The sequence below is a fragment of the Acinonyx jubatus genome, chromosome B3 (assembly GCF_027475565.1).
Source record: "Acinonyx jubatus isolate Ajub_Pintada_27869175 chromosome B3, VMU_Ajub_asm_v1.0, whole genome shotgun sequence".
Lineage (NCBI taxonomy): Eukaryota > Metazoa > Chordata > Mammalia > Carnivora > Felidae > Acinonyx > Acinonyx jubatus.
In genome coordinates this window covers 61,297,459-61,310,042 of record NC_069386.1, presented here as the reverse complement: position 1 = coordinate 61,310,042, position 12,584 = coordinate 61,297,459, and the positions used below count along the sequence as shown (strand labels likewise).

The window sequence follows — 12,584 nt, the reverse complement described above, 5'->3', positions numbered from 1 at the left end:
TTGCCTGGGGCAGGTAGATTCCACGCGCATCTGAGCATTCCTGGCGCGCGGACAGCGCCTTCCGCCATCACCTTCTCGGATAGGGGAAGCCCAGTTGCCGAGGCCTTTTGAGTTTTCTTGGTTCCCTGAGGAAATTCACCTCCTCGGCAATTCTCTGGGTTGGTGTTTTGTCTGTGAAAATTTCAGCCCTTTGCTACCCAAATTAGAGTACTTCAGCAGCTCAGATGGGAATGGAGGCGACTACTTTTCTTATTCTCACAGGAGACCCAGGCCCTATTAGCCAAGTTATGAAGCTTTTTCTTTTTTTTTTTTTCTTTTAAAAAAATTTTTTAACGTTTTATTTATTTTTTTTTCACATTTTAACTTTATTTTTTATGTTTTAAAATCTACATCCAAATTAGTTAGTATATAGTGAAGCACTGATTTCAGTAGATTCCTTAATGCCTCTTCCCCATTTAGCCCATCCCCCCTCCCACAAACCCTCCAGCAACCCTCAGTTTGTTCTCCATATTTATGAGTCTCTTTTGTTTTGTCCCCCTCCCTGTTTTTATATTATTTTTGTTTCTCTTCCCTTATGTTCATCTGTTTTGTCTCTTAAAGCCCTCATATGAATGAAGTCATATGATTTTTGTCTTTCTCTGACTAATTTCACTTAGCATAGTACCCTCCAGTTCCATCCACGTAGTTGCAAATGGCAAGATTTCATTCTTTTTGATTGCTGAGTAATACTCCATTGTATATATATACCACATCTGCTTTATCCATTCATCCATCAATGGACATTTGGGCTCTTTCCAGACTTTGGCTATTGTTGATAGTACTGCTATAAACATGGGGGTGCATGTGTCCCTTCGAGACAGCACACCTGTATCCCGTGGATAAATGCCTAGTAGTGCCATTGCTGGGTGATAGGGTAGTTCTATTTTTAGTTTTTTGAGGAACCTCCATACTGTTTTCCAGAGTAGCTGCACCAGCTTGCATTCCCACCAACAACGCAAAAGAGGTCCTCTTTCTCCACATCCTCGCCAACATCTGTTGTTGCCTGAGTTCTTAATGTTAGCCATTCTGATAGGTGTAAGGTGGTATCTTATTGTGGTTTTGATTTGTATTTCCCTGATGATGAGTGATGTTGAGCATTTTTCATGTGTCGTTTGGCCATCTGGATGTCTTCTTTGGAGAAGTGTCTATTCATGTCTTTTGCCCATTTCTTCACTGGATTGTTTTTCAGGTGTTGAGTTTGATAAGTTCTTTGTAGATTTTGGATACTAACCCTTTATCTAATATGTCATTTGCAAATATCTTCTCCCATTCTGTCGGTTGCCTTTTAGTCTTGCTGATTGTTTCCTTTGCTGTGCAGAAGCTTTTTATTTTGATGAGGTCCCAGTAGTTCATTTTTGCTTTTGTTTCCCTTGCCTCCAGAGACGTGTTGAGTAAGAAATTGCTGCGGGCAAGATCAAAGAGATTTTTGCCTGCTTTCTCCTAGAGGATTTTGACGGCTTCCTGTCTTACATTGAGGTCTTTCATCCACTTTGAGTTTATTTTTGTGTATGGTGTAAGAAAGTGGCCCAGGTTCATTTATCTGCATGTCACTGTCCAGTTTTCCCAGCAGCACTTGTTGAAGAGACTGTCTTTGTTCCGTTGGATATTCTTTCCTGCTTTGTCAAAGATGAGTTGCCCATACATTTGTGGGTCCATTTCTGGGTTGTCTATTCTATTCCCTTGATCTGAGTGTCTGTTCTTCTGCCAGTACTATACTGTCTTGATGATTACAGCTTTGTAGTATAGCTTGAAGTCTGGGATTGTGATGCCTCCTGCTTGGGTTTTCTTTTTCAAGATTGCTTTGGCTATTCGGGGTCTTTTCTGGTTCCATACAAATTTTAGGATTATTTGTTCTAGCTCTGTGAAGAATGCTGGTGTTACTTTGATAGGGATCGCGTTGAATATGTAGATTGCTTTGGGTAGTATTGACATTTTAACAATATTTGTTCTTCCTATCCAGGAGCATGGAATCTTTTACCATTTGTGTCTTCTTCAATTTCTTTCATCAGCTTTCTATAGTTTTCAGTGTATAGATTTTTCACCTCTTTGGTTAGATTTATTCCTAGGTATTTTATGGTTTTTGGTGCAACTGTAAATGGGATCGATTCCTTGATTTCTCTTTCTGTCACTTCATTGTTGGTGTATAGGAATGCAACAGATTTCTGTGCATTGATTTTATATCTTGAAACTTTGCTGAATTCATGAATCAGTTCTAGCAGTTTTTTGGTAGAATCTTTTGGGTTTTCCATATAGAGTATCATGTCATCTGCAAAGAGTGAAAGTTTGACCTCCTCCTGGCCGATTTGAATGCCTTTTATTTCTTTGTGTTATCTGATTGCAGAGGCTAAGAATGAAGCTTTTTCTTATTCAATTTGTCAATAGACATCAAGCCCCTGTTGTGTTCCAGGCATTGTGTTAAGCGGGAATTCAAAATAAGTAAGAGTTGGTAGGGGTCCAACAGGTCTTTATAGCTAAGTATAGGAGGATGTGCCATGGGGGCAGACAACTTTACAAATAATAGCAAAGAGTTACAGAAGATATGACAGAAGTGTGGCCGGTGTACATAAAGGAGAGAGTGCCATGGGAGTGTGTGAGGAAGGCTTTTTAAAAGAAGATGAGGGGCGCCTGGGTGGCGCAGTCGGTTAAGCCTCCGACTTCAGCCAGGTCACGATCTCGCGGTCCGTGAGTTCGAGCCCCGCGTCAGGCTCTGGGCTGATGGCTCAGAGCCTGGAGCCTGTTTCCAATTCTGTGTCTCCCTCTCTCTCTGCCCCTCCCCCCGTTCATGCTTTGTCTGTCTCTGTCCCCCAAAAAATAAATAAACGTTGAAAAAAAAAATTTAAAAGAAGATGACTTTCGATATCTTTCAGGGATTATCAATTCGCTGAGATGCAACCCTTCCTCCCCCCACCTATCCACCCCCAATTCCCAGGGCCCGTTACTCTCTCTCAAAGAATCAAGTGAGAAAAGACATCAGCCAACCATCGGTAGACATAACTTGGCTGAGGATAAAGTCTCTAGATATGTCCAAAGCCAAAGTGGCTACGGTGGTAATAACTAACATCATGTAAAAGGGAACTATGAGGAGCTCTGTTGCTCATATTTATAACCATCCTTAGAGAGCATATGCAAACAGAGGGAAGTGGAAAGCAAGAAGATTAGGAAGCAAAGGAGCAAATAATAGGCAAGATTTTTTTCAGTGTTTATTTATAAGAAATAAGTAGGGGGCCCAGAGCCAAGTCTACCAGTGAGGGATCCCCAGAGTCCTTCAACTGCCACCAGAACTGAAGACCTAATCTGGAAGCATCTTGATTCATAGAAAAGGTCACTGTCATAGGTTTACGGGTACTTCATCAAGCTACTCCATAACCTTTCGACTCACTTATGCCCTTTTCTCTGGTTTTCTGCTCACAAACAAATTTTTTTATTTCAAATGTGGCCTCTCAGATATCTCGAACAAGCATAAGGGTGCCTTTAACAGTAGGTATAAATAGTCACTGGTATGAAATAGAATACATTTTCTAAGTTAAAGTTACAGTTGTAAATTAACATATTGGTACCCTTACAGATTCACTGATGTCCCCTGAGTTCAATTAGTGTGTGTGATGAATAAATCAAAACCAGATCCTGGACTTGCAAAAGCCATGGTGATCTGCCACTTCCCAAGGACTCTTCATACTGGGAAGCCACATGAGGGCAGTCGCATCCCTCTATCTCAGACCCTGCATTAACTGCAGCGTAACCTAGCACAAATATGTTTTTTTATTTGTATGATGCTTGACCAGCATAGGCCGTCATTAAGATCAGGAACCATGTTGGGGCGCCTGGGTGGCGCAGTCGGTTAAGCGTCCGACTTCAACCAGGGACTTCAACCAGGTCACGATCTCGCGGTCCGCGAGTTCGAGCCCCACATCAGGCTCTGGGCTGATGGCTGATGGCTCAGAGCCTGGAGCCTGTTTCTGATTCTGTGTCTCCCTCTCTCTCTCTGTCCCCCCCCCCCCCCGTTCATGCTCTGTCTCTGTCCCAAAAATAAATAAACGTTGAAAAAAAAATGTTTTTTTTTAAAGATCAGGAACCATGTCTTTTTTACCTCTGTATCGCCAGAACCAAATGATGCCTAGGAAATGTTCAAAATTTATTTGGTATGGGAGTGTTTGAATTAGAACTCTCATAGTCCAAGACCACACAGAACTGCAGCTAGAGCTGTGATTCCCTCTTGAGTTCCTTCTTCCCTGTGCTACCAAGGTGATCTGAAAATGGAGATCAGATCATGTTACGCGCGGGCGCGCGTGCACACGACAGACTGATGATTTCCCATTGCTCTTAAAGACTTAAATCCTTATCATGGCAAGTTAGTTGGAGTTCTTAGTTCAAACAATAGAATTGATTCAACCAGTATAAGCAGTAAAAAAAAAAAAAAAAAAAAAAAAAAAAGATTAAAGCTGCTCTGTCCAATGGAACTCTCTGTGGTGATACAAATTTTCTGTATCTGAGTTGTCCAATAAGGTAGCCACTAGTTTGGGGCACCTGGATGGCTCAGGTGGTGAAGCATCCAACTCTTGATTTTGGCTCAGGTCCTGATCTCATACTTCGTGAGATTGAGCCCTGCGCTGGGCTCTGTGCTCACAGTATGGAGCCTGCTTGTGATTCTCTCTCTCTCTCTCTCTCTCTCTCTCTCTGTCTATGCCCCTTTCCCGCTTGCATGCATTATGTGCTCTCTTGCTCTCTCTCTCAAAATAAATAAATAATTTTTTTAAAAGGTAGCCAGTAGTTTCATGTGGCTCTTGAGCACTTGAAATGCAGTTTGTGCAACTGAAGAACTGAATTTTAAATTTTCTTTCATTTTATTTAATGTAAATTTAAATAGCCACATGTGGCTAATTATTACTCTATTGTAGAGTACAGAATTAAAGGATATTAAGTAGTGCACAGAAAATCAAGATGGACCACAGTGTGAGGCGTGGGGTCTATACAGCAAGGAACAGTGTCTAAACTTCACTGAGGGACTGCTCACAGAATACCCCAATGCCTTTGAACATAGACACTGCAGCTGTCATTGCTGACGAGCACTGGACACAATAATCCCTTGCTGTCAGCCCTCCAAAGCAGATGTTTCCAGGGGCGCCTGGGTGGCTCAGTCAGTTAAGTGTCTCACTTCAGCTCAGGTCATGACCTCGCGGTTCACGGGTTCAAGCCCCACGTCAGGCTCTGTGCTGATAGCTCAGAATCTGGAACCTGCTTCAGATTCTGTGTCCACCTCTCTCCCTGCTCCTTCCCTATTCTCTCTCTCTCTCAAAAATAAACATGGAAAAAAATGTTTTAAAAAGAAACAAATCAGATGTTCCCAATGCTATCTTGTCACACATGGGTTCTACACTGTGCCTGCTTCCTCTGCTGTGTGCCTCTGAACCAAAGGCTCTGCCTGATCAGTGGAGCCCAGGTGATGAATGCCCAAGCTGCAAGGGAATTGGGAAGGCCAGTTTCTGGCTTCCACTTCTTGGAGGCTGTACTTTTTTTTTTTTAATTTTATTTAAATCTTAGTTAAACATACCATGCAATATTGGTTTCAGGAGTAGAGTTCAGTGATTCATCATTTACATACCATACCCTGTGCTCATCACAAGTGCCCTCCTTAGTACCCATCCTCCATCTAGCCCATCTCCCACCTACCGCCCTCCATCAACCCATAGTTTATTCTCTATCATTAAGAGTCTGTTGTGGTTTGTTTCCCTCTCATCTCTCCCCCCACCCCTTCCCATATGTTCTTCTGTTTCTTAAATTCCACATGTAAGTGAAATCATATGGTATTTGTCTTTTCTCTGATTGACTTATTTAGCTTAGTATAATACATTCTAGCTCCAACCACATCATTGGAGATAGTACTTATGATGTGGGAAATTCCTCACATAAAAGAAGAGTGTTAAGAAGATGCTGGATATCCAAAGAATATGACAAATGTCTACTCTTCATGGTCTATACCAGTGCTTCTCAAACGTTAATATGCAGAAAAATCATCTGAGAGTCTTGTTAAAATACAGATTTTGGGGGTTCCTGGGTGGCTCAGTCAGTGGTTAAGCATCCAACTCTTCATTTTGGCTCAGGTCATGATCTCACAGTTCGTGAATTTGAGCCCCACATCAGGCTTTGCGCTGACAATGTGGAGCCTGCTTGGGATTCTCTCTGTATCTCTGCCCCTCCCCTGCTTGCACTCTCTTTCTCTCTCTCTAAAAATAAAAAATAATAATTTAAAAAAATTTAGGGGCATCTGGGTGGCTCAGTCAGTTAAGCGTCCAACTCTTGATTTCAGCTCAGGTCATGACTCATAGTAATGGGATCAAGTCCCACGTCAGGCTCTGTGCTGGGTATAGAACCTGCTTACGATTCTCTTTCTCCCTCTCCCTCTGCCACCCTCCTTAAAAAAAATACAGATTCTCAGGGCCCCTGGGTGGCTCAGTTGGTTAAGTGACCCACTTCGGCTCAGGTCATGATCTTGCAGTCTGTGACTTCAAGCCCTGCATCAGATTCTGTGCTGACAGCTCAGAGCCTGGAGCCTGCTTCCAACTCTCTCTTTCTGCCCCTCCCGCTACCCCCCACTCTCAAAAATAAATAAACATTAAAAATATACAGATTCTCATTCAGTAGGTGAGGGGAGGGTGAAGAACAAGATTCTGCAGTTCCAACAAGTTGCCAGGTGTTTCCCACGTTGCTCATCCAAACACCAGATTTTGAGAAGCAAGGCTTTATACGATCCCACAAGGACTTCCTCTCTATAACATTCTAGTATCTCATTCCTTTCCTGTGCTTCAGACACATTCTGAAAAAGTCTTTAAAAAAAAAACTACTTTATTGAAATATAGTTCACATTCCATACTATTCACCCTTATGTCGTGTGGCTGGTTTTCAGAGGACTTGTGTTCTCTTGATTTGGCTGTTTCTGAGCCTGTTCTCCAGCTCTCTTATGTACTCTATGAAGTACGAATATCCTTTCACTAATTCCCTCTCTGATGAAGTTAACCAGAGTTGGTTTCATATCTTGCATTTAAGAACTCTGACAAAGGCATCTACTGATCCACTTGCCGTTTCAATCTCAGGACAGGAGCATATGGAAGGCAAATGGGAGCTCTTTAATTGTACTGTTAGGGGGAAGGATAGATGTGAAGACATTGCTTCTGGAGTGTGTGTGTGTACGCCCATGTGCGTTTAAATACATACATAACAGCTTTATTGAGTAATAAGTCACATACTATAACATGCTTTGAAGTATACAGCACGGCGCTTCTTAGGAGAGTAAGAGTTTAGCAATCCTCATTCTCATTTGAGTAAAGCTCCTTTCGTTTTTCCAGATCCAAGGGACTTTGAGCATATCTACGTGAATCTACACTTCTGGTGAGTCATTCTCACTGCCTCTCAATTCAATTCAGTCCCTTAGTCTCACCCACTGACTCTCAACTCACATTTCCACTCCTTCAACTCTCTCCCTCTCTCACGCCTTCTCTTCTCAGTCCCCGCCTCGGCACTTGGGCCTCGCTGATTGGCTGATGCCCGGTGACGTCCTCAGACCGCGACGCAGAACGTGGAGGCCGCGGGTCATGTGGCTGAGCGGCCGGCCGTGGCTGCGAGTTCTCGTACAAGGGTGCTTCAACCTCCGGCGTCTCATTGCTGTCAGTACTTGGGGTGGTTGTAGGGGTCCGATGGCGGAAACATCCTCAACTGGGGCCGAGGCAGCGGCCGGGCTGAAGACTCCAGCTCAACAAAACGGAGACGTTAGTGGCGACGCGAGTGGTGAGCTGCTCTCCGGGAGCCCGGAGCCTGTGGGCCCGGGAGTGGAGCCGGCCCGGGAGGACGGGAAGCCGACCCAAGCGAGCGAGGAGCAGGCCCCAGTTGCAGCTTCAGGCTCAGGCAAGCGTAAGAAGCGACGGGACGCCACCAGAGAGCGCGTCGTGCCACCCCCGAAGAAGCGGCGGGCAGGGGTGAGCTTCGGCGATGAGCACTTTGCAGAGACCAGCTACTACTTCGAGGGCGGCCTGCGCAAAGTGCGGCCCTATTACTTTGACTTCCGGACCTACTGCAAAGGCCGCTGGGTGGGCCACAGCTTGTTGCACGTCTTCAGCACCGAATTCCGAGCTCAGCCCTTGGCCTACTACGAGGCCGCAGTCCGGGCGGGGCGCCTGCACCTCAACGAGGAGCCGGTACAGGACCTCAACATCGTGCTCAAGGTGGAGTCCTGATGGGGCCAGCTGGAAGCGGGCGAGGAAAGGGGGCAGGGGTCTTTTCAGAGTAAATAGGGCTTAGTTACTGGAGTAAAATCGAGGTAATTCTGAAGCATCTTCACTTTCACCTGGAACACTCTTTTAAGAGGCCCCTCCTTTCATCCCATCTCTGCAGAAGTAGCCTCTGTGCTTCAAAACTCAGCCCATTTATCCTTTCCATCCAGGCGGCTACCTTGTTTCCAAGGGACAGAAGTTGGAATTTTCAAAGCTCCCTTTGTGCACTGCCTTGTGGCACTGGCACTGATCTCTATCTTGCATTATAGATCTCTGTACAAATAGTAATAACAGAGCCTCTCTGTTCTTACTCTCAGTATTCTTACTGTGTGCTGGCACAGAGCTAAGCATTTTATGTACTTAACATTAAATTCTAATGACAGCCTTGTGGGATAGGTATTGCCACCTCATTTTACCTGTGAGGAAACAGAACTAAAGTGAACTTCAAAGAGGTAAGACAACAGTGTCATCTCCAAACCCTGTGTTCTTATAACTACTACTTAAATTATTTATCGTAGAAGGGCGCCTGGCTGGCTCAGTGGTTAAGGCTCTGACTCTTTTTTTTTTTTTTTAATGTTTTTTTAACGTTTATTTATTGTTGAGAGACGGTGTGATCAGAGGAGACAGAGAGAGGGAGACCCAGAATCTGAAGCAGGCTCCATGCTCTGAGCTGTCAGCACAGAGCCTGATGCTTGGGCTTGAACCCATGAACTGCAATATAGTGACCTGAGCCGAAGTCAGATGCTTAACCAACTGAGCCACCCAGGCATCCCAAGCCTCTGGCTATTGATTTTGGCTCGGGTCATGATCTCACAGTTCCTGAGTTGGAGCCCCAGTCAGGCTTTGCGCGACAGCGTGGAGCCTGTCTGGGATTCTCTCTCTCTCACTCTTCCTCTACCTCTCCCCACACTTCAAAATAAATAAACTTAAAAAAATTTTTTTTTAATACTTATCATAGAGCCTGTTATGGTACAGTTGTGAAATGTCAGGGACAGAGTCTAGAATTGTCTAGCGCAGTGCTTTGACCATTTAAAAGTCCATCACAGCTAAGAGCTACCAGACAGCCCTGTCAGTAACACTGACTCACCAGGTTGTAAGGGGAGACAAGACAATGTAAGCATTTGGAGATCGAGTGGTTTGAATCCCCTCTCCTATTCCTATTTGGAGAAGTACAGGTCTGGCCTAACCCTCACATTTTACAGATCACGAAACTGAGGCCCAGAGAAGTTAAATGACATGCAGTAGGCCTGTGGCAGTTCAAGTCTAAAGGCCAAATGTCTGAACTTAGATCTTGGTGTTGTTTGTTCACGGTCACAGTAAGTGATGATTTTATGGAGGTTTTTCCCGTCTATTTTAGAAAACTTTATCTTTTTTTAAAACTTTATTTTTTAAATATAACTTTATTGTAGAGAAAATACAAATGAGCAAAACCAAAAAAAAAATCCATAATACCACCACCCAGAAATACCAAAACATTTTTGTGTATATCTTTCTAGTACTTCTTCAGTGCCTACTATCTGCCTGCGTGTCTATCTGTACTTTTGCAAAATAAGAGTACACAATGCACACTGCATTTTCTGGTTAAGGATGTGCTGTGTCCATTGTGTGTCAGTAAGGAACAGGAAGCGGTGTGTGAAGTTGATTACAGGTTGCTGGCCTCTGGGCTGATGAGTTGCCTTTGTCATTGGCAGGACAATGACTTCTTGCGGAACAGAGTGCACAGGCATGAGCCACCGGTCACAGCGGAACCTGTCCGCCTGCTGGCTGAGAATGAGGATGTGGTGGTTGTAGACAAGCCTTCTTCCATTCCTGTCCACCCTTGTGGCCGCTTCCGACACAACACTGTCATCTTCATCCTGGGCAAGGAGCACCAACTCAAGGAGCTACATCCACTGCATCGGCTGGACCGTCTTACCTCAGGTGTCCTCATGTTTGCCAAAACGGCTGCTGTCTCAGAGAGAATTCATGAGCAGGTTCGGGATCGGCAGGTGAGCTGGGCTTCTGTCTCCTGCATGCCACTTCCTGGGCTCATGAATGCTTTGTATCAGAATTGTGTCACTGAGTTCTGTTGAAGTGGCCCTTCATGTTATCTGGCCAATCTTCTTATCTTCAGGAAGGTCAACACTGAAAATGTCAAAGACAGGTTATTATCTCTTATGTTTCAAAAGATCTTTTGAGATGGCATATATACTGCCTTTCTTGGTAGCTTGCCATTTTGAAGTTTTAAAGTGCTGACAGGCTGACCAAGGTGTTTTCCGCTTTTGTTTGTTTTTTGATGATTAAGATTTTTAAGGTTGTGGGGAGAGTCTACTTGGTAGAAAAATTCTGGATGAAGTTGGAAGAAACTTAAGAGTTCAATGGTAGTGACTATAGTCTTGAGGCTTGTACTTTTGGATCTGATTGCAATACATTTATTGAGTGTTTACTGTGTACCAGGCTCAGTACCAAGTACATTAGAGTCCAACTCACTGAATCCTTGTTAACAGTCCTGTGAGATAAATGCTTTTTTTTAAAATAACTTATTTTAAGTATATTTATTTTGAGAGAGAGAAAGAGAGAGAAAGAGAGGAGGGGGAAGGGGCAGAGAGAGAGGGAGAGAGAGAGAGAGAATCCCAAGCGGGCCCCCTGTCATCATCACGGAGCCTGACACAGGGTTCAAATTCATACCTTGAAATCATGACCTGAGACAATACCAAGAGGCAGACACTTAATTGACTGAGCCACCTAGGCACCCCAATAATCGTAGGTTTTCTAGACAAGTTAATTGGATTTAAAGAGGTTAAGTAATGTGCCTAGAATCCTGCAGCTGGCAAATGGTGGAGCTGGGGTTTGAATCCTCTTCTGTCTGACACTGATGCATTTCTTGTCACTGTATTGGGTCTGAACTTCATGAATTTGGGCTTTGTGCTGACTTTCTTCTTCTTCCTTCCAATGTAGCTGGAGAAGGAGTACGTGTGCCGGGTGGAGGGGGAGTTCCCCACTGAGGAAGTGACCTGCAAGGAACCCATCTTGGTGGTATCTTACAAGGTAGGGGTGTGCCGTGTAGATACTCGGGGCAAGCCCTGTGAGACAGTATTCCAGAGACTGAGCTACAATGGTCACTCCAGTGTGGTGCGGTGCCGGCCACTCACAGGCCGCACTCACCAGATCCGAGTCCACCTCCAGTTCCTGGGACACCCCATTCTCAATGACCCCATCTACAACTCAGTTGCCTGGGGTCCATCCCGCGGCCGGGGCGGCCACATTCCCAAAACGGATGAGGAACTGCTTCGGGATCTTGTGGCAGAGCACCAGGCCAAACAGAGCCTGGATGTGCTAGATCTCTGTGAGGGCGACCTGTCCCCAGGACTAATAGACTCTACAGCTCCCTCCTCAGAGTTGGGTAAGGACCACCTAGAAGAGTTGGCTGCATCTGCCCAGAAGATGGATGGAGTGGTTGATGCAGCCCCTCAGGATCTGGACACAATGGCCTTGGCACCAGGGAAGGCAGCCGAAACTGATTTTGTGAATCAAGAGATAGACCCTCTGTGTGCAGAGTGCCGGCTGGTGCGACAGGACCCCTTGCCTCAGGACCTTGTGATGTTCCTGCATGCTCTCCGTTATAAAGGGCCTGGGTTTGAGTACTTTTCACCCATGCCTGCCTGGGCACAGGATGACTGGCAAGAAGACTGAAGGCTGTGGTCGAGGGACTGCTTCTTGAACTAGAAGACAAATGGGCCATGGAATAGGAGCTGATCTCATGGGCTGGTACTCAGGGTTTCTACACGAGTGAGGTTGGGTTCATAAAGGATCTGCTTATACTTGCTACCTCCTTTCCTCTCCCTCTAGCTGGAGTTTGGGAGCTTGTTGGTTTGTAAATATATCCCTTTTTCTAAAACCTTGTGTGTCTCGGTTTTCTTACTTTTTTTTAATGTAAAAATAACATATTGTACAATTAACTATCTTAAGATAGGCAGTTCAGTGACATTTGGTACATTCACAAGGTTGTGCAACCATCACCTCTCACTTAGTTTCCACACATTTCCCCTACCCAAAAGGAAACCCATGACTATTAAACAGTCACTCCCCATTTCCCATTCCTCCCACAGCTCTGGTAACCATTAATCTCCTTTCTGTCTGTCTGGATTCGCCAATTCTGGACTTTTCATAGAAATTGAATCATACAATATGTGACCTTTTAGATCTGTGTTCTTTTGCTTAGCATAGTGTTTTTAAGATTTGTCCAAATTATAGCATGTATCAGTACATCATTCCTTTTTTATGGCCAAATAATATTTTTCTCTT

The 12,584-nt window shown here is 44.5% G+C and overlaps 1 protein-coding gene across 1 annotated transcript; it reads left to right on the top strand.

The window, feature by feature from the left end:
• Positions 1–7,588: 7,588 nt before the first annotated feature.
• RPUSD2 (RNA pseudouridine synthase domain containing 2) lies at positions 7,589–12,177 on the top strand. Its single transcript, XM_015064929.3, has 3 exons — positions 7,589–8,252; positions 9,992–10,288; positions 11,238–12,177. Exons 1-3 carry the CDS (start codon positions 7,626–7,628, stop codon positions 11,970–11,972), a joined length of 1,659 nt encoding a protein of 552 aa, XP_014920415.2. The 5' UTR covers positions 7,589–7,625; the 3' UTR covers positions 11,973–12,177.
• The last annotated feature ends 407 nt before the right edge of the window (positions 12,178–12,584 follow it).

What these genes read in the sequence shown, in the direction of transcription:
- RPUSD2 (XM_015064929.3), top strand. Translation starts at nt 7,626, where the DNA reads ATGTGGCTGAGCGGCCGGCCGTGGCTGCGAGTTCTCGTACAAGGGTGC. An exon ending in ACCTCAACATCGTGCTCAAG is followed by an intron (nt 8,253 to 9,991) that starts GTGGAGTCCTGA and finishes TGTCATTGGCAG; the next exon opens with GACAATGACTTCTTGCGGAA. An exon ending in AGCAGGTTCGGGATCGGCAG is followed by an intron (nt 10,289 to 11,237) that starts GTGAGCTGGGCT and finishes CTTCCAATGTAG; the next exon opens with CTGGAGAAGGAGTACGTGTG.